General features: G+C 48.3%; 1 protein-coding gene across 1 annotated transcript; it reads right to left on the minus strand.

Annotated features, from left to right (window-relative positions):
- Window positions 1-193: 193 nt before the first annotated feature.
- LOC110137273 (mitochondrial import receptor subunit TOM20 homolog) lies at window positions 194-1,906 on the minus strand. The gene has a single exon (XM_020893541.2). The coding sequence runs from the start codon at window positions 1,830-1,832 to the stop codon at window positions 1,395-1,397; it is 438 nt and encodes a 145-aa protein (XP_020749200.2). The 5' UTR covers window positions 1,833-1,906; the 3' UTR covers window positions 194-1,394.
- Window positions 1,907-18,517: the final 16,611 nt, after the last annotated feature.

Consider the following 18,517-nt stretch of genomic DNA (forward strand, 5'->3'; position numbering starts at 1 on the left):
ACCTTCTTTCCAGCATTCCGCATCTCCGCAGTGCTACCAGCGGAACACAAACCAGGAACTTGGTTTCCCCCAATTCGCATTAGTCATGGTGGGACCAAAAACACTCCTGCTGAGGTCGTTGACACGTGATTCTGTAGACTTTGTGGTCTTTGACTCATCAGACAGAGGCCCCTGCAAAGAACACCGGTTTCCATTTTTATTTTTATTTTTTTTTTTATTTTTTATTTTTTTTAAGTACCAAGGAGCTTTATTCTTAGGTCTGATATTCAATCTGTGGCTGCAGATAATTCGTCACTATGTAGAGAATAAAAGGTCCCATTATCTTCATTCAAGTCTTCAGCCACAAAGTACACCTTATTCTCACACAAGATAAGGGTTGGTAGGGGATTAAGGAGGTACAGAGGAGAAAAGCAAAGGGAACCAACACTTTTACAAGCATATCGTCCCAGTTACCGTGAAGGTTACGTTTCAGGTTAATTTACAAAAGTAGTGACAGAACCATGATTTCAGTGAAAATCAACACGTTATACCTTTTAAAAACCAATTCAGAAATACTAAGTCAGGCAAGCATGCAAAATTCAGAGTATAAAAAAATGCAAGGGCTGGCAGCCCAAACAGGTATTTCCCTCAGAAAGAGGGATTTGAAAATGCTGCACAGAACCAAAGGAATTAGAAGCTGAATTAGCAGACCCATTTCCTCAGTTTATATGTGAGGCAAGTGGTCAGACATTAACTGGTAAAGCTTACTCAGCCAGATTAAGAATATATAGACATCTAATTCCTGGTGCTATCTGCAACTACATGTATCTAAAATACAAGGAGATAAATATTCAGAACACATCAAACCCACTGATTTAAAGAAAACATTCAAGGGTGGGGGTGAAGTTGTTATTATAGCATAGCAGCACATTACACATATTTAAGAGATTAAATGGAAAGAAATAATCTCTTATTTTAATGCTCAGTTTTGATCAACACAAGTTTCCAGCCAACTTTCTGATGTAGAGCAAAACAAGTATATTCTTCAGTTTTCTTCTACACTTTTTTGGGCCCATCTTTCAAAACTGAGCACCGGGTATTTTTAATGTAAGTAATGGGATGTTATATGTACATTCTAATTACACATTTTAGGAATAAACAAAATGCATATTTCAGTAATTCATAGTGTATTTATAAAATGAAAAACTCTCTATCAAAATACACTTTTCACTGGGAAAAATAAATAAAACAGACAAATGGATCTACACAAAGTAAAAATTAACTTTGGTAGACTTCACTGTGGAGGACAGTCCATAACAAGCTCATCTGCCCTTACTCCCCCAGAGCTGATCATCTTCCGAGTTAAGATTTTAAAAATATGTTTTAATTGATATCATTATGTTGATAATTGTTTCTCATTCCACATCATCTTCAGCCAAGCTCTGAGCACTTACAATTCTCTGACTGATTGTTGGGAGCTTGGTCAGAAGCATCTGGAACACCGGCGGCGGGAGCGTCTGCTGCAGCACCTGCAGTAACTGCTGTGGCTGCCCACACACAGCAAAGGCGTTCGTCAGGTGGTCCACACCCTTCTCGTATTCACCTTGAGCTAGTAATTCTTCACCAAGCTGTATTTCTTCTAGAAAGAATTTCTGAACGGCTTCAGCATCTTTAAGGTCAGGTAACTTGGAAAGCCCAGCTCTCTCCTTGGCAAGCTTTTGTTTCTTTCTTCGTTCTCGCAGCCTGTTCTTGAAGTTGGGGTCACTCCGTCTCTTGCGGTCGAAATAAATGCAGTAACCGATGAAAAGGGCCCCGCAGACGCCGGCGGCGATGGCGCTGTTCCGGCCCACCATCGTCTCTCCACCGAAGAGCCGGGTCGGCTGCGGCGGGGCCCGCAAATAAGCCGTTGACCGCGAAGCCTCGGATCCGGTTTCCATTTTTAAAAACTGCACAGGAGGAAAAAAAGAAATTGCCCAAGAAGAAGCAATTGGCATATTTACTAAACATAGGAATTATAGGCTTGCAAATGACTTTTCACCTGAGGAAAGGGTGGGGCGCAGACCTGCCCATCCATTTCCAGCTTGGCAGACTTCCCCACTTTGCCGGAAGGGCTTGCCACCGGCCCAGCCTACTGGGTACCACACAAAAGACGTGGTCCTCTCAGCTCCTGTCATGAGGCCCGACAGTTCAGCTACTTTTACACTCTGTGGTGAGGCTGGACCAGGCCAGCCATATGGAGAACGGTGGCTGGGAATATTCCATAGGTTCTTGCTGACATCAGCTCCAGTTTGGGCTCTATAGCGGGCTCTGGCCTGTCTCCAGCACCCAGTCCCACATCCTGGACACTGGTGAGGGGAGAGAAGGTCCCCGTCTGAGGCTGCAGCCAGCCCCCACCCTACCCAACTGTATTTTTCTTTTTAAAGAAATGATTTTATTTATTTTTGAATGAGCTGGGTGTTTATCCCAGTGCATGGACTTCTTTTTCTAGTTGCCACTCCTAGTTGTGTGCAGGCTTCTCATTGCGGTGGCTTCTCTCGTTGTGGAGCACGGGCTCTGGAGCACACTGGCTTCAGTAATTTGGGCGAGTGGGTTCAGTCGCTGCAGCTCCCGGGCTCCAGAGGACAGGTGCCGTAGTTGTGGCGCATGCGCTTAGGGGCCCAGCGGCATCTGGCCCTTTCCAGATCAGGGGTTGAACCCATGACTCCTGCATTGGCAGGCGGACTCTTTACCACTGAGCCACCCGGGAATCCCTCAACTGTGCTTTGAAATCACTTACTCATTTGTACTGGTTTATACTCGTTTATACTGGTTTAACTGGTTCGGCTTCCCTAGTGGCTCAGATAGTAAATCACCTACCTACATTGCGGGAGACCCAGGTTCAATCCCTGGGTCGGGAAGATCCCCTGGAGGAGGAAATGGCAACCCACTCCAGTACTCCTGCCTGGAAAATTCCATCGACTGAGGAGCCTGGTTGGCTGCAGTCCATGGAGTCGCAAAGAGTCGGACACGACTGAAGCGACTTCACTTCACATACTGGTTCGGAGAGATGCTTTGCGGACTGGTCGTCTCCTTCAAGGGAAGAGCAGCCAGCCACCATGTCAAACTGCTTTGGGTGATTCCCAAAAGGAGAACTTCTGGAAAGCAGGAAGAGAGCCCTGGCCATCTGCAGCCAGGCAGCAGGAACGCTGAGCCGCTTTTATTTGGTAGCAGCCCAGGTCCAGGCCAAGGGGATGGGTGTGTACACAGTTTTCCGGGCGTTTTTTGTTGTGCAGTGTTTTCCACTTTAACATCGCTCCAAAGCTAAGCCGCGTCCTTGGGTTGTTCCCAAAGCAAACAGGCTGGACGCAGCGCTTTGGCGCTAATGGTCTGGGGTGGTTTCCTCCTACCTGGGAATGGACCACTTCCACAGGGCAGAGGTGACAGCCTCTCTCACCCCCTCCGGAGGTGCAGGAACGCCCTTTCACAGCACCCTGCTGGCCCCTGGTGGGCACCTGGAGTTGCATCCCTCTCCCCTCCCAGGCCTCCTTCACAGAAGCCAATTCACGTAGGCCAAAGAGGGGCCAGCGCCCTACTTTGCCAAGCTGCACAAAAAGACGGGCGCCTGGAGTGGGTCTTGCCTGCCCCTGACGCTCATTATCCACATCCCGAAAATAGAAATTCCCCTTCCCTGGAGGCTGGCCTCCTGAAGGTCAAACTCTTCGATTCTTTCCAGACAGAACCCTGGTCATTTAAGTAATGATTACACAGGATGGGCTGGACAGCTGGGGCTGAGGAGAGGGGCCCCGGGGCAAGGGACACGGTAACCTCATTCCACACGTGTGCCCCCGAAGCTTTGTGCTGCCAAGGGAGTGATGCTGTGCTGATCCGACAGGAGAGCCACTTCCAAAGGCGGCTCGTTGTCCTTTCTGCTTCTTGCCCTAAAGTGCTGACCACGGCAACGTGACCGGCATCTTGAAAATGAGTTGAGATGTCATTTCTCCTTCAAGGCACCATCAGCAGCCTCCTCTAAAACTCCGTCTCAAAACAGAAGAGGGAGCCGAGCGATTACCTGTCAAAGCTTACAGACTAAGGAATGAAGTTATTTTTAAAGAAAACAAAAGATGGAATGGACTCGGGAGGAGCATATAATGGGAAGCATATTCGAATAAAATATCCTTTCTTTTCTGTTTCCGTCTCCTTCCTAGAGCTGCCGTGAGCATGGTTCTATACACAGAAGTCCTCAAGAGAAACGCTTGTGGGCTGACCCCCCCAACCGCAGCAGAGGATCCAGGGGAGGGAGCCCCATCTGGGCGCCAGGTGGCTGCTGCAGCGATGCAGAGAGCCCAGGAAGGGCACAGTCAAACACCCCACCTCCTCCTGGCTCCCCGCAGCAGGCTGATGGGTCCCAGGAGGGAGGGACAGACAGACAGCTCTGATGCAGAGTTTAAAGGACATATCCATCTTCCAGACTCAGCATGACCTAGAAAAACCCACAGCATCCCCTTGACATTTGCCAACAAGCGCAAAGATCATATCATTTTAGGCTGAATTCCAGTTGCCACGTGGCAAGTATCTGTGACCACTTGGTTCTCAAATTGAGGACTTGGAGCACTTAAGGAGGGAAGACAATCTAACTGTAAAATAGGATTAGCATGGAATCAGACATGCCACCTGCATCTCTTGGCAGGAGTGTTATTCCTAAGGGGAGAGGCGTGTTGAGTCCTCCGGGGTGGATCTGTTACCCCGATTTGCAGCCATTAGTGGTGGACTGGGGGAAGGCTGGCTGGCCGCCAGGAGACAGGCAAACCCTAGGACACTAAGGTCTCAGGCATTTCTGAAATGCTAAGGACCCTGAGTGGAAGAGCAGGCTTCAGACTTCATTGTGCTCAGTAGTGTCTGACTCTTTTTGACCCCATGGACAGTAGCCTGCCAGGCTCCTCCGTCCATGGAATTTTCTAGGCAAGAAAACTGGAGTGGGTTGCCATTTCCTCCTCTGGGGACCTTCCTGACCCAGGAATGGAGCCTGCGTCTCCTGTGTCTGCTGCATTGGCAAAGGGATTCTCTACCATTGAGGCACCTGAAGGAACAACAGCATCATTTTAATTCTAAGCTGAGACTTGGATGTTACGTGTACTTAACAAAGACAGGCTGCTCACCATGAAAAACTGGTCCTAACAGATGTGGAACAGGGGCTTCCCTGTAGCTCAGATGGTAAAGAATCTGCCTGCAATTCAGGAGACCTGAGTTCAATCCCCTGGTTGAGAAGGAACCCTGGAGAAGGGAATGGCTACCCACTCCAGTATTCTGGTCTGGAGAAATTCCATGGACAGAGGAGCCTGGCAGGCTACAGTCCATGGGGTCACAGAGTCAGATACAACTGAGCAACTAAGGCTACTACTACTAATAGATGTGGAAAACGAATCTGGAGTACCCACCAGCCCTTGAGGAAAATATATGTTAAAATTTTCTTTATTGAAGTATAGTTGATTTACAATACTGTGTTAGTTTCAGGTGTATAACAAAGTGATTCAATTACACATATACATATTTTCTTTTTCAGATTCTTTTCCATTATAGGTTATTATAATACATTGATATAGTTCCCTGTGCTGCACAGTAGGTCCTTGTTATTCTTCTCTTTTTGTATATATAGTGGTAGTGGTGTGTATCTGTTAATCCCAAGCTCCTGATTTAACCTCCCACCCTTCCCCAGCCACTACTGGTGGCTCAGTGATAAAGAACCCACCTGCCAATATAGGAGATGTGGGTTCAATCCCTAGGTTGGGAAGATCCCATGGAGAAGGAAACAGCAACCCACTCCAATATTCTTGGCCTAGGAAATCCCATGGACAGAGAAGCCTATAGTTCATGGGCTCCCAAGTGTCAGACATAACTTAGCGGCTGAACGACAACAACCCTGCCCCAAGAAAAATATCTTTTTTCCCCTCTTTGGCTATGCCAGGTGGGTTATGGGATCCCAGACCCTCAGCAGTGAAAGCCTAGAGTCCTAATCACTGGACCACAAGGTAAGTCCCAAAAAATATCTTTTAAAAAGGAGAGACCTGGGACTTCCCTGGCAGCTCAGTGGTTAAGATTCTGAACTCCCAATGCAGGGGACAGGGTTTCAGGGAACTAAGATCCCACATGCCACATAGTGTGGCCAAAAAAAAAAAAAAAAATAGAGAAATTCAAGGTTCCTCAAAAAATTAAACATAGAGTTACCATGTGACCCAATAATTTCACTCCTAGGTACCCAAAAGAACTGAGAACGTGTGTCCACATAAAACCTTGTACACTAATGCTCATGGTAGCTCTGTTCACAATAACCAAAAGGCAGAAGCAACCCAAGTGTCCGTCAGCAGATGAACGGGTAAAAGAAATGTGGTTTATCCATATTAAGGAATAGTATTTGTCCATGAAAAGGGATGAAGTCCCGATCTGTGCTACCCTGTGAGTGAACTTCAAGAACATCATGTGAAAGAAGTCACAGAAGGCAGACAAAAAGGCCACATATTGTGTGATTCCATTTAAATGAAACCTCCAGAATAGATAAATTCACCAAGACAGAAAGCAGGTTGGTGGTTGCCAGGAGCGTGAGGAAAACAGTGCTTAATGGACATGGGTTTTATTTGGGATGATTTTATTTCGGGTGATAGTTTTATTGTGGGTTTTATTTTGAAACCAGATAGAGTTCATTGTTGCACAATATGAATATGTTAATTGACTTATTTCCTGTTATGTGCATTTCTTCCCTTTTTTTTTTAAATGAGGCACTTGAACCAGAAATGTCCCTTTCAGCATCATTCTTTTGTGATGCACAAAAAGTCCATTTCTAATGATGCAGTTTAAATTCTGATTTGACTGCTGTTAAAGAAAAACATTTATTCCAGGCATTTGTTAAAGAAGGGTAAGGTGAGCTATATTCAGGACCTCTGTGATAGGGGCAGGCACCACTACCTTGGGTTCTTGCTGATAGGCGGGAGGGAATAGAGACTGAGTTCAACTGTGAATACAAAGAGAAGTGGGAATATAAGCCAAGGAGTAGTGTAGGGGTCAGTGGGTGGAAGATTACTAAAAGGAAACATCAGGGATCAGGGGAGATTCTCACTAAACCGACCTGGCAGAACTTCCAGTGGCTAGGATGCCACATTCCCATTGCAGGGGGACCGGGTTCAATCCCCGTTTAAGGAACTGGATCCCACATACCACAACCGAGAGTTTGCATGCCACAACTAAGACCCAGTGCAGCCAAATAAATAAATAAATTAAAAAAAAAAAAAAAAACTTGCTGAAGGCAGGCCAGAAGGCTCAGATATCACCAGAGAACGCTGGACAATGGGGAACCCAAACATTTTGAAGATGACCAGACCTGGAGGATGGGGGTTCTGGCTAAACTGAGTTATCAGGATTCTTGTTATAACCGGACTTTGCATGGAAAGACAAAAGGGCCCCAGGTTTGAGACCTGGTCAAAGACAGGCGTTAAGATGAGCCTCAGAGAGGCTTAGATTAGATCAAAGAGAGAATCTTGCTCCTTGGCACTGAATTATTCGGAGTCTAGTATGCCAGCCTCACGGAACCTCCCATGGGCTCCTTCCCTGTCCTTACAGGGGTGAGAGGTGGCCACCAGCACTTTAGTGGCTTTATTTGGAGGGACTGACCTTGTCTCAAAAGCTGTGTCACCTTGTGGAGGCCCTAAGGGCCAATCCTTGGTTTTCACTGGTTCTTTTTTTTTTTTTATTTCTCTGTATTTCCCCACATAGTTACGCAGTATGTGTGGGGTTTTTATTTATTTTAGTTTTTAGGGTTTTTTGGACCCCTGCCATGCAGCATGCGAAATTCTTAGTTGCCTGACTAGGGATCAGACTTGTGCCCCCTGCAGTGGAAGCATGGAGTCTTAACTACTGTACCAACAGGGAAACCCCTTGGGTTTTTTTCCTAAAGAATGTACATATCTGTATAACTGAATCGCTTGGCTATGTGGGATTTTTATTGAGGTATAAATATGTACAGAAAGCACATATTATAAACTATGAATTTATGAGCCAACACATCTGCATCACATCCTAGAACTCATCCTAGAAAAAAGAACACATCCTAGGAACCCCTGGTGCTCCCTCCCAGCTCCTCCCCACCGCCCAACCCCGATAACTACTCATGCGGTGTACTTTTATATTGGGGGAAAAAATACTTAAAATTTAAACAAAGCAAAAATACATTAGAGATGGAAAACTTTTAAAACCAGCACTTAAACAAAAACAAAAAAAAAACAGCACTTTTTACTTGTGAGTGAAGTCGCTCAGTGGTATCTGACTCTTTGTGACCCCATTGACTGTAGCCTACCAGGCTCCTCCGTCCATGGGGTTTTCCAGGCAAGAATAGTGGAGTGGGTTGCTATTTCCTTCTCCAGGAGATCTTCCTGACCCAGGACCTGGGTCTCCCGAATTGTAGGCAGATGCTTTACCGCCTGAGCCACCAGGGAAGTTTATTTGTGAAGGATCTTCCAAATGGCTTAGACATGGTAAAGACTGAGAGCTGTGAGTTTCAGGCTGCTCCCAAGGGAATGCAGAAGGAGGCAGCTGGTAGCAGCCATGGGGTCAACTGACCGCCCCATCGCCTTCCGGGGTCAACTGGGCAGCACTTTGGCGCCCCCCACAGGGGGTCTTCAGCATTATAGATGCCTGGGCTCCATCCGCAGAGATGGTGATTTCACCGGTCTGGACTTCAGAATTTTTCAAAGCTATTTAGTGATTCTAATATGCAGAAAAATTTGGGAACCACCGACTTAGCTTACAAGGAGGATCTGAAGCTTGCCTTCCAAGTAGGTGGGCAGACTCAAAAGCCTCCCAGAGATTCTGTAACTACCACAAAAAGCCATCTTCTTCAAGAGCATCATGAATTGTCATGGTCCCCGTGACTATGTCACTTCTGGAAATGAGTCAGCCGTAGTACACAAGTGACACATACTCTTACGGCCTCTCCCCACATCCTCCCCGACGCCGGCGTGGGAATGTGGGAACAGTGACAAAGCTGGCTGCCACCCAGGCTCCAGGAATGTGGGGCGTGGGGGCTGGGGCGTGGGGGGGGGGGGGGGCTCGGCGGTGGGGAAGGGAGGCTCTGCTGTTAATACAGTCACTTCCACTAGGTGGCGTCCGAGCAGATGCTCTTGTGAATATCTTTATTATTATTTTTTTTCTTGTGAATATCTTTAAAAAAAAAAACAAAAAATTCAATCAAACCTTATTTCCCTGTGCTCCTTCTTAGTATCGTACTGGTATTTAATTACTGGTGGGATTCTATTTTCCCTGAAAGGAAGATAAAGTTGCCTTACTCTCCCCAATTCCTCCAACCCCCAACCCCCTGAGGACTGTCACTGTGGGGGTTAACCTCTGACGTTTCTGCTCCTCCCACCTAGACACACTGTACCTTCATGATATGGGTGAGATTTCTAAGAATCTGACCGTGTTTCTATAGTGGTTGTTTGAAATAGTGGTTTAAAATTTACGGAAGAATGGGAAAGGCTTGACAGCAGGAAGAAGTGGGCAGGAGGGGGAGAACAAGGGTTGGGGGGCTGGAATGCTTTCATGTCACTCACCTTATGAGCTGATACAGTGCCTGAGCTAGGACTTAGGACTGGAAGAGTGTTTGGCGTGTATCTTTCCACCAGCCCGGATATGCCACTTATGCAAACCCTTCCTGGACAGTCAATAGAAAGACAATTTTTCATCCAAGAAAGCACCATATGTTTCTGAGAGTACTTGACTCCCTAGGGAAGTGTTCTAATTACCTGTTTCCGAGTGATAAATCACCCTAAAATGTAGTGGCTTGAAGCAAAAATTTACTGGGCCCTGTGCGGGATGACTGGACTCAGCCGGGTGGTTCTCACTTAGGGACTCATGTGGTTGCAATGTCAATGGTCTGAACATCTGAGGTGGGTCCCACAGGAGGGACTGCCCCCTTGAGGGGGGCTGTCAGCTAGCTCAGCTGGGGCGGCAGCCAGAGCTCTTGCGTGGCACCTCCAGGTGACATGGAGCCTGGGTTCCCAGAGCGATGGTTTCACAGGCATCATTCCAAGATGCCCAGCGGAAGCTGTGTGGCGTCTCATGCCCAGGCTTTGGAAGTCCCAGGCTGTCACTTGCGTCACATTCTGCAGCTCAAGCAAGTCACTAAGGCCAGGGCCGACTCCAGGGAAGGGAGCCAGGGCCCCTCCCCCTTGGTGGGGGAGGAGGGGGCTGTGGAGGCCATATTTAGGGACTCAGTTACTTATCTCAGGAAGTGGGAACTGGGACAAATTTAGGGAACTGCTTCATCCTGAAGGAAACTGTTTTTCAGTTTAAGAACAGAGACCTTCAAATTATTTTCAGGAAACCCCAGTGCCTGGTTGATCAAAGTCCCAGTTTCTTGGGTGTCCGTGCTTTAACTGGAACCAGCTACCTAGCCAGACAGCATTCATCCTTAAGCCCTCTCTCTCCATTGGAAGCTGCTGATTTTCCACTTCCTTCTTAATACAAGTGCTAACATTCATCACGCTCTTACTTTGTGCCAGACACTGTGCGGAGCAGTGCATGCACTTAGCCCGTTGCGTTAAGACTTGTCTGTTAGGAAAAGGTTGCTTGCTTGTTTTGTTTGTTTCCAAGAACTACCACCAGCTGTGCTCTGTCCAAACCCCCTTGGTCACTGGAGGGCAAGGCTCCCCATTAAGGCACCTCAATCTGATTCCACTTTTCCAGTCATTTTGTTTTTGTTGTTGTTATTAAGGCAGCCCCACTTGGGAGTTTAAGGCTTGTCCGTTTAAAAAGTCAAACTTGGAAAAATAAAAATAAAAAATAAAAATTAAAAAAAATCAAACTTGGGACTCAGATGTAGAGAACAAACTTACGGATACCAAGAGGGGGGAGAGGGGTGGGATGAACTGGGAGCTTGGGATCGACATGTGTCTACACTAGCTCTAAAACAGATAACTACAGAGAACCTACTGTCTAGCACAGGGAACGCTACTTAATGCACGATGGTGACCTGAATCAGAAAGAAATCTAAAAAAAGAGGGAATATATGTGTATGTATGAGCTTCCCAGGGCTTCCCAGATGGTGCTAGTGGTAAAGAACCCACCTGCCAATGCAGGAGACATAAGACATGCGGGCTTAATCCCTGGGTAGGGAAGATCGCCTGGAGGAGGGCATGGCAGTCCACTGCAATATTCTCGCCTGGAGAATCCCATGGACAGAGGAGCCTGGTGAGCTACAGTCCATACAGTCACAAAGAGTCAGACGTGACCGAAGAGACTTAGCACACACGGGCTTCCCAGATGGTTCATTGGTTAAGAATCCGCCTGCCAATGCAGGAGACAAAGGAGATGTGGTTCGACTGCCGGGTCGGGAAGATCCCCTGACGTAGGAAACGGCAACTTACTCCAGTATCCTTGCCTAGAGAATCCCATGGACAGAGGAGCCTGGAAGACTACGGTCCTTAGAGTTGCAAAGAGTGGGACACGACTAAATGAGCACACACATACATATACTTAGAGCTGATTCATTTTGCTCTATAGCAGAAGCTAACACAACATTGTAAAGCAACTATACTCCAATAAAAATTAAAGAATAAAAATAAATAAAAGAGTCAAACTCGGGAATTCCTTGGTGGTCCAGTGATTTGGACTCTTCACTTTCACTTCCGGGGCCACAGTTTCCATCCCTGGTCAGGGAACTAAGATCCCAAAAGCCACGTGGTATGGCCAAAAAAATAATAAAGTCAAGCTTGTCTCAGATTACCCCTACCCTTGCCGAAGCACAGGCTGAGGCTCCAGCACTGAAGCAGGGGACCAAGCATACCTCTCCCACCACCCCTCCTCCCTGCTTATGAGGCCCTGGGGAGAGAAATGGAAAACAGAGGTGTTTCCTGGGGTCACTGGCTGGGGGCAATGACCTGGCTGTCCTGTGTCCTGGGTCTTTACTGCTGACCCAACTCATTCTCTGGAGCAGGGTTTCTCATCCTCAGCACTACTGATGTTTAGGGCTGGGTTATCTTTTGTTGTGGGGCCCTGGCATATGCATTGTTTGGCAATATCCCTGGCATCACCCTACTGGACGCCAGTTGTTCGGTCCTAAGTTGTGTAGCACTCCCCAGGTTATGCAACCAAAAATGTGTCAGCCAATATCAATATGCTTGGTGTGGACAAGGGGGTGCCCCATGGGCCTACTGACCGAGACTCTCTCCCACGGGGCTCCCCTAGTTACATATTCTTGTGGACCCTTGATCTCATGACATATTGCTCTGAGGTGTTCCCCTGCCCCCAAACCCCAGAATCCAATTCTAGCCTTCCCTGGTGGTCCAGGAGTAAAGAATCCGCCTGCTAATGCAGGGGACGTGGGTTCGATCCCTGGTTTGAAAAGATCCCATATGCCACAGAGCAACTAAGCCTGTGAACCGCAAGTACTGAGCATGTGCTCTGGAGCCTGAGTGCCACAACTACTGAGCCCGCATGCCCCGGAGCCCAGGCTCTGCCACAAGAGAAGCCACCGCAAGGAGAAGGCCAAGCCCAAGCGCCAGAGTAAACCGTAGCCCCTGATGACTGCAGCCAGAGAAAGCCTGCATGCAGCAATGAAGACCCAGTGCCACCAGGAGTAAATTACTAAAAAAGCCTCAAAAAACACAAAGACTCTGCAACTCCATCCATACTCTGGATCCAGCTCTGGGGCTGTCGGGGAGGTGGGGTGGGGATGGCCCCAGTCCTTTGCCTCCTGGCAGACTGCCCACCACGCCAGCTCCCCTGGACACTCTCCAAACTTCAGGAGTCCCAGGGCAGAGCCACCAGCCCACGGCCAAGTGGACAGCCAAGTGGGAGACGAGGTGTTCCTCCCTGCCGTCCCACTCGCTGTTCACTGACTGTGTCCCCGACCCCCTTCACTCCCACCTGTTTCCCAGAAAGGCCAGTCAAGTCTTCTCACCCCTCTCACCCCTCCTCCCTCCCTTTTCCTTTGGAGGCACCAACTACCCAGGATTGGGCCAAACTTCACAGGTTAAGGGCTCCGTGCTCTGAAAGACTGCCTTCACTCAGACACCAGCTGCCAGGTCTGGGGGGTCCCCAGGCCACATATGTTTTATCAGTTTGCTACAAACCTGGGGGTTCCCCCTACTCCCTCAGGCTTAATAATTCGCTAGAGTGACTCACAGGAAAGTGCCGTACTTGCCATTCCAGTTTAATGATAGCGAAAGGATACAAATCTGAACCAGTCTCAAGCCAGGTCTGGGGGGGGGGGGGGTGGTCCCAAACTTGAAGCTTCTGACATCCTCAGGGACATGTTACCCTCTTGGCACATCAGTATGTGACAATATGCCCAGCACTGCCAACCAAGGAAGCTCACCAAGCTTAAGTGTCTAGAGTTTCTGTTGCTGTTACTGTCGTTCAGTCACTAAGTCATGTATGACTCTGAAACGCCATGGACTGCACGCCAGGCTCCCCTGTCCTTCACCATCTCCCAGAGTTGGCTCAAATTCATATCCATTGAGTTGGTGATGCTATCCAACCATCTCGTCCTTTGCTACTTCCTTCTCCTTTTGCTTTCAATCTTTCCCAGCGTTTTTATTGCGGTTTCATTATATGTGTACACCGTTGACTGAATTCAATCTCCAGTTCCCCTCCCTTCCCCAGAGACTGAGCTAATAACACATGGTTTATCCTAAACCAACAGGTCGAGTTGGAGGAGTCCAGTGTGAATAACTGACACTCCCATCACTTAGAAAATGCCAAGGATTTAGAGGTGGCCTCCCAGGAACCAAGACAAAGACCATCCAAATGCTGGGTTACACACAGGATTCATAGAGTCAGTGCTGTGTGGCATCCCCCAACCAGCCCCTGGCTGCTAGTTCTCTGAACTTACAAAGTGGGGTGCATTTTATTCTTGGCAGCAGGCTCTGGCAATTCTTGGAAAGCAGGAAAGACCCTGCAGGGTGCCTGCCTCCACCTTGTCGCACATACGTCATCTCATTTGGTCAAACCGGTCTCCCACCCCCTGCCCCCAGGCAGATGTTATTGTGATCACCCTTCCACAGATGAAGAAACGCACCTGAGAGAGACTCCTCAGGTGAACCAGTAGAACAGGACCGAGTCCAGGTCTGCCTGACTCCAGAGCTGCCCACTCACGAGGAACGGAGCTCTGGTTCCCCCCAACCCCCCTATCCCCTGCCCCCACTGGTGTAGTCATGCCAGCTCCCCTCATGGCCTCCAACACACCTCCCTTCCTCCTGCAAAGCCGTGCCCTGACCCTCTGCTACGGGGCTCACCCTCCCCTTGTGGTCGCCCACTCCTCTGGGACGTCTCTGGCCTCTGCTCTCAGTCTTCCTGGCTCCGAGTTCTGGGAACGTGTAGAACATTAGGTTCTGGGAGCTGGATGCCTGCCATAATCACTCTCCGATCTAGAGTGTTTTCCATCCGCGTCCGACCTCAGCCTTGCCTCCCTCGCGGCCGCCCCCGGTCCACCAAGCCCTCCTCCAGGGCTGGAGTCCACGTGCCAGGGCGTCCTGCTCTCTCCCTCCGGCGGCCGCGCTGTCATTCAGGCCTGCCTTTAACCCTTGAGCACCTCCTCTCATTCCTCCAGTCCGCCGTCCTGGGGCTGTGGGCAGGGAGAGGAGGGGCAGCCGCTGCCGGGACTCTGCGAACCCCCGTTTCTCCTCCGCCACGCCTCCCTTCCAGCCTCTGCCGCCAGGGGCGCTGGCGGGGCCCACACGGCCGGCGGAGCGGGGAGGGCTGTGGCTTCCAGTCGGCTCCCTGGTCGGGCTCCCGAGCATCACCCTGATGTTTGGCTCCAGGCTCCAAGGTTCATGTGCTCCCAGAACCAGCCTCTATGCCTCACAGAGATCCCGCACCAGCTGGGCAGTGGCGCCTCGCCAGAGATCCGAGCCCAAGCTCCCTGGGACCCCCTCTTCCCGGCTTCTAAGGATCCCATAACCCCGACCTGTCCTCTCGGTTCTCCAGCCAAGGGGGTGGGGTAGCTGCTTCCTGTGGTTCCCCTAGAGTCGGTTTTCTGCCACTTCTGTCCTGCAATACCCATTTAACCAATTCTCTGTTCTAAATTCTTTGTTAAAATAATGAATGTGCTTCTTTTCCTGGTTGCCCTTGACTAACAAATATGTATAAACTTTTCCCCTCTCCCTTCCCTGGGGGCTCAGAATCCACCAGTGCAGAAGACCCGGGTTCGATCCCTGGGTTGGGACGATCTCCTGGAGGAGGGCATGGCAGCCCACTCCAGTATTCTCGCCTGGAGAATCCCATGGACAGAGGAGCCTGGTGGGCTGCAGTCCATGGGGTTGCAAAGAGTCAGACACGACTGAGCGACTAACACTTTTCACTTGATTACCTCCAACATGCCAGACCCTGTTCTGCTTGAGATGTATGGGCTCACTTAACTCTCACAAAACCCTTCTAAACAGCAATTACTATTATCCCCACTTCAACAGTGGAGAAAACTGAAGGGCAAAGGAAGACAGAATTACATGCTCAGGGTCACGCAGCTGGTGAGAGTTGGCCCACAGACAGCACACATGTACGCACCCTCTCAGGGTGTCCCTGGGGCATTAAGTGAACACATAGTTTCCCAGTTGATGGATGGACTAGAGCTATTTTTGGATGTTTACGTCATGTGGAGGTTTTAGCTATTAGAGATCCTGAATCACCTTGAGCCTGACAATTTAGTTTGCTTGAGCCAGGAATCTTGCAACTTTCTGAATTATTTGGTTCATGATTTGTTACAACCTGCCTCCTTAACGTTTGTTTGTTTTTAGTAGGATTGTTTTTGTTTATTTATTTGGTTGTGCCAGGTCTTAGTCCTGGAACATGGGATCGTCAATCTTCATTGCGACATGTGGGATCTAGTTCCCTGACCAGGAGTTGAACCCAGGTCCCCTGCACTGGGAGCTCTGAGTCTTAGCCACTGACCACCAGGAGAGTCCCCTGTCTCCTTGATGTTTATCTTCTATCTTATCAGCCCCTACTGACATTTTTCTTCCCTTCATGTCTTTCCCTATGAGCTCCCCCACCCCCTTGCCAGAGCTGCTATCAATCTGGAGATATGGGCAAGGAAACGTCTCCTGTTTGGCAGAACTCTAGAAGGCACTATGGTCTCACCTTGAAGCAAAGTCTTCAGCAAGCATGGGTATTGGTGATGCCCTGAAATGTCTCTGACTTCCCAGGTGGAGCTAGTGGTAAAGAACCCACCTACCAACGCAGGAGACATAAGAGACACTTATGTCTTCACAGGTTCGATCCCTGCGTGGGGAAAAGAGCTTGGAGGATGAAATGGCAGCCCACCCCGGTATCCTTGCCTGGAGAATCCCATGGACAGAGGAGCCTGGTGGGCTACAGTCCATGCGGTCGCAGAGAGTCGGACACGACTGAAGCTACCTAGCACATAGCACATATTTCCAAGGCCTTCACCAAGAGTTCCTGAAAACCTCACAACAGAGAGGTTCTGCCCTACTGAGACTCTACGCTGGATTCCATTTCAGACTTTCCCGTGGCCATCAGGGCAGCTGCTCTCCACTGCCCTTGCTCGAGCTGGGAAGGGTCACTCCCAGCGCGCTTGGCTCGGTCTACCCAGTATTTTGCCCTCGTCCCCAGCATGGTTTCTGGTGTCCTATGGAGAGAATCAGCTTAGAGATCCAAATCGGTATTATTTTTAGAACTAAAGATCATTTGGTCTCAGCTTGCTTTTAGTCCTGTTCAGGGAATGAAAACAGGGAAAAGTCTCATATTTTTTCAAAGTTCAAGTCAGAGTAGTGCGACTTGGAGGCAACACTTCTGAATCACCGCCTAAAACGTTTTCCTTTGTTGCAGAGACTGACCTTGTCTTCCAAAGGATTCATTCCCCGGGGACAAAGCTGCGTCTTTTAAAACACACCCCTCTTTGTCTTTGTCTGCTTTCTCCTGTACAATTCTTCTGGTCAAATCTGAACCTGTGCTTTCTCTTCCAGTTTTTAGAACAGATGAGATTATGTTTCCATAATTTATGCTGACCCTGCAGCCCACTTAACAACAGGTTTTTTTTTTTTTTTAACTTGAAAACTGAAATTGAGTTGAATGTGGAAAATGTCATCTTGCACCAAGCAGAGAGATCTGTTTTTGTTTGTTTGTTTGTTTGTTTGCAGGAAATGTCCTGCAGATCTGGAAGATCAGCCTGTTCTTATAGAGAAACCTTTTTTTTTTTTTTTTTAAAAAAAAAGAACTGGGCAAGAAAAGTCTCATTTCAAACTGAAAAAAAAAAATTATTTACAAAATGAGCACAGGTATTTTTCCCCTTGGTTCAGACCCTGTATTGGTCAGGGTTCTCCAGAGAAGAAACAGATTTGATATGATTATCTATCTATCTAGAAAGCAAAAAACTTTTTAATATTTATTTGGCTACACCAAGTCGTAGTTTCGGTATATGGGCTCTACTATAGTTCCCTGATCAGGGATCAAACCCGGGCCCCCTGCATTGGGAGAGCAGAGTCCTAGCCACTAGACCACCAGGGAAGTCCCTAGAAAGCAAATATTGAAGAACTAAAAGGAAATATAAAAAACTCCACAATCAGAGAACAAGCAGATGAAAAATAATTAAGGTAATAAAGAGTTTGAATACAACTAACAAACTTGATCTAACTAACAGATATAGGACGTGCACCTCCAAACTGCAGAACACATATTCTTTTCAGGTGTAGGTAGGACATTTACCTACATAGATCATGTGCCGGGCCACCAAGAGTGTCTCAACACATAGCCGAGGACTGGGTTCCTTAGAGTGTGCTCTCTTACCAAGTGGAATTAAATTAGAAATCACGTCATAAGCCTCTATAAATTTCTCAGTTTAAAAATCAAGCAACGCACTGCTAACAATTCACAGGACAAAGACGAAATCATAGTGAACATTCCAAAGATTTTCAGACATAAAAAACCACGTCATTTTCAGCAAATGGCAAAGAGTTGAGAAAGCCACAGGCCCAGGGCATGGCCTATGGGGTGGGGGGGAGGGGAAAGCAGGAGATGGGGAAGGAGGCTCAGACCATGTCAGGCTAGGGAGTTTGACCTTGTAGGCAGTGGACAGCCCTGAAGGATTTTTACCAGGAAATCTGCTCTGTGTGTGGAGGGTGGGCTAGAGCTATTGGAGGGAAGGAAGGACAGAATGTGAAAGAACGAGGCCAGCTGCGAGACCTCCGCCCAACATCAGAGGTCAATAGCTATTTGCTGTTTCATGTGTCGGGTCCACAAATACAGGCAGAGCCCTTACTATGTGCCAGGGACCCGAAAGGCACTACTAATACCTTCTCCCAAGTACAGTGTGTGAACCATCTTGGCACCATGTAGATTATTATACACAGATCACTAACTGGGAACACTTCCAACAGCGTAACCGAAATGTTCATTTTTTATGAAGTGTCACATTAAAACAGAACATGTAGTTCTTGATGCCAGGCTAAGATTAAATGCCTAGCTTGATGGCACTTCCAAAGACATTCTGTACATAAAGCCCAGCCTCCTCCCTCCACGCCTGAGGCAGTCTGGGAGGGCAGCTGCTTCTCATCAGTAGCCC

This window comes from Odocoileus virginianus, chromosome 17 (genome assembly GCF_023699985.2).
Source record: "Odocoileus virginianus isolate 20LAN1187 ecotype Illinois chromosome 17, Ovbor_1.2, whole genome shotgun sequence".
In the NCBI taxonomy this organism is placed as follows: Eukaryota; Metazoa; Chordata; class Mammalia; order Artiodactyla; family Cervidae; genus Odocoileus; species Odocoileus virginianus.

What these genes read in the sequence shown, in the direction of transcription:
- LOC110137273 (XM_020893541.2), bottom strand. Translation starts at nt 1,832, where the DNA reads ATGGTGGGCCGGAACAGCGCCATCGCCGCCGGCGTCTGCGGGGCCCTT.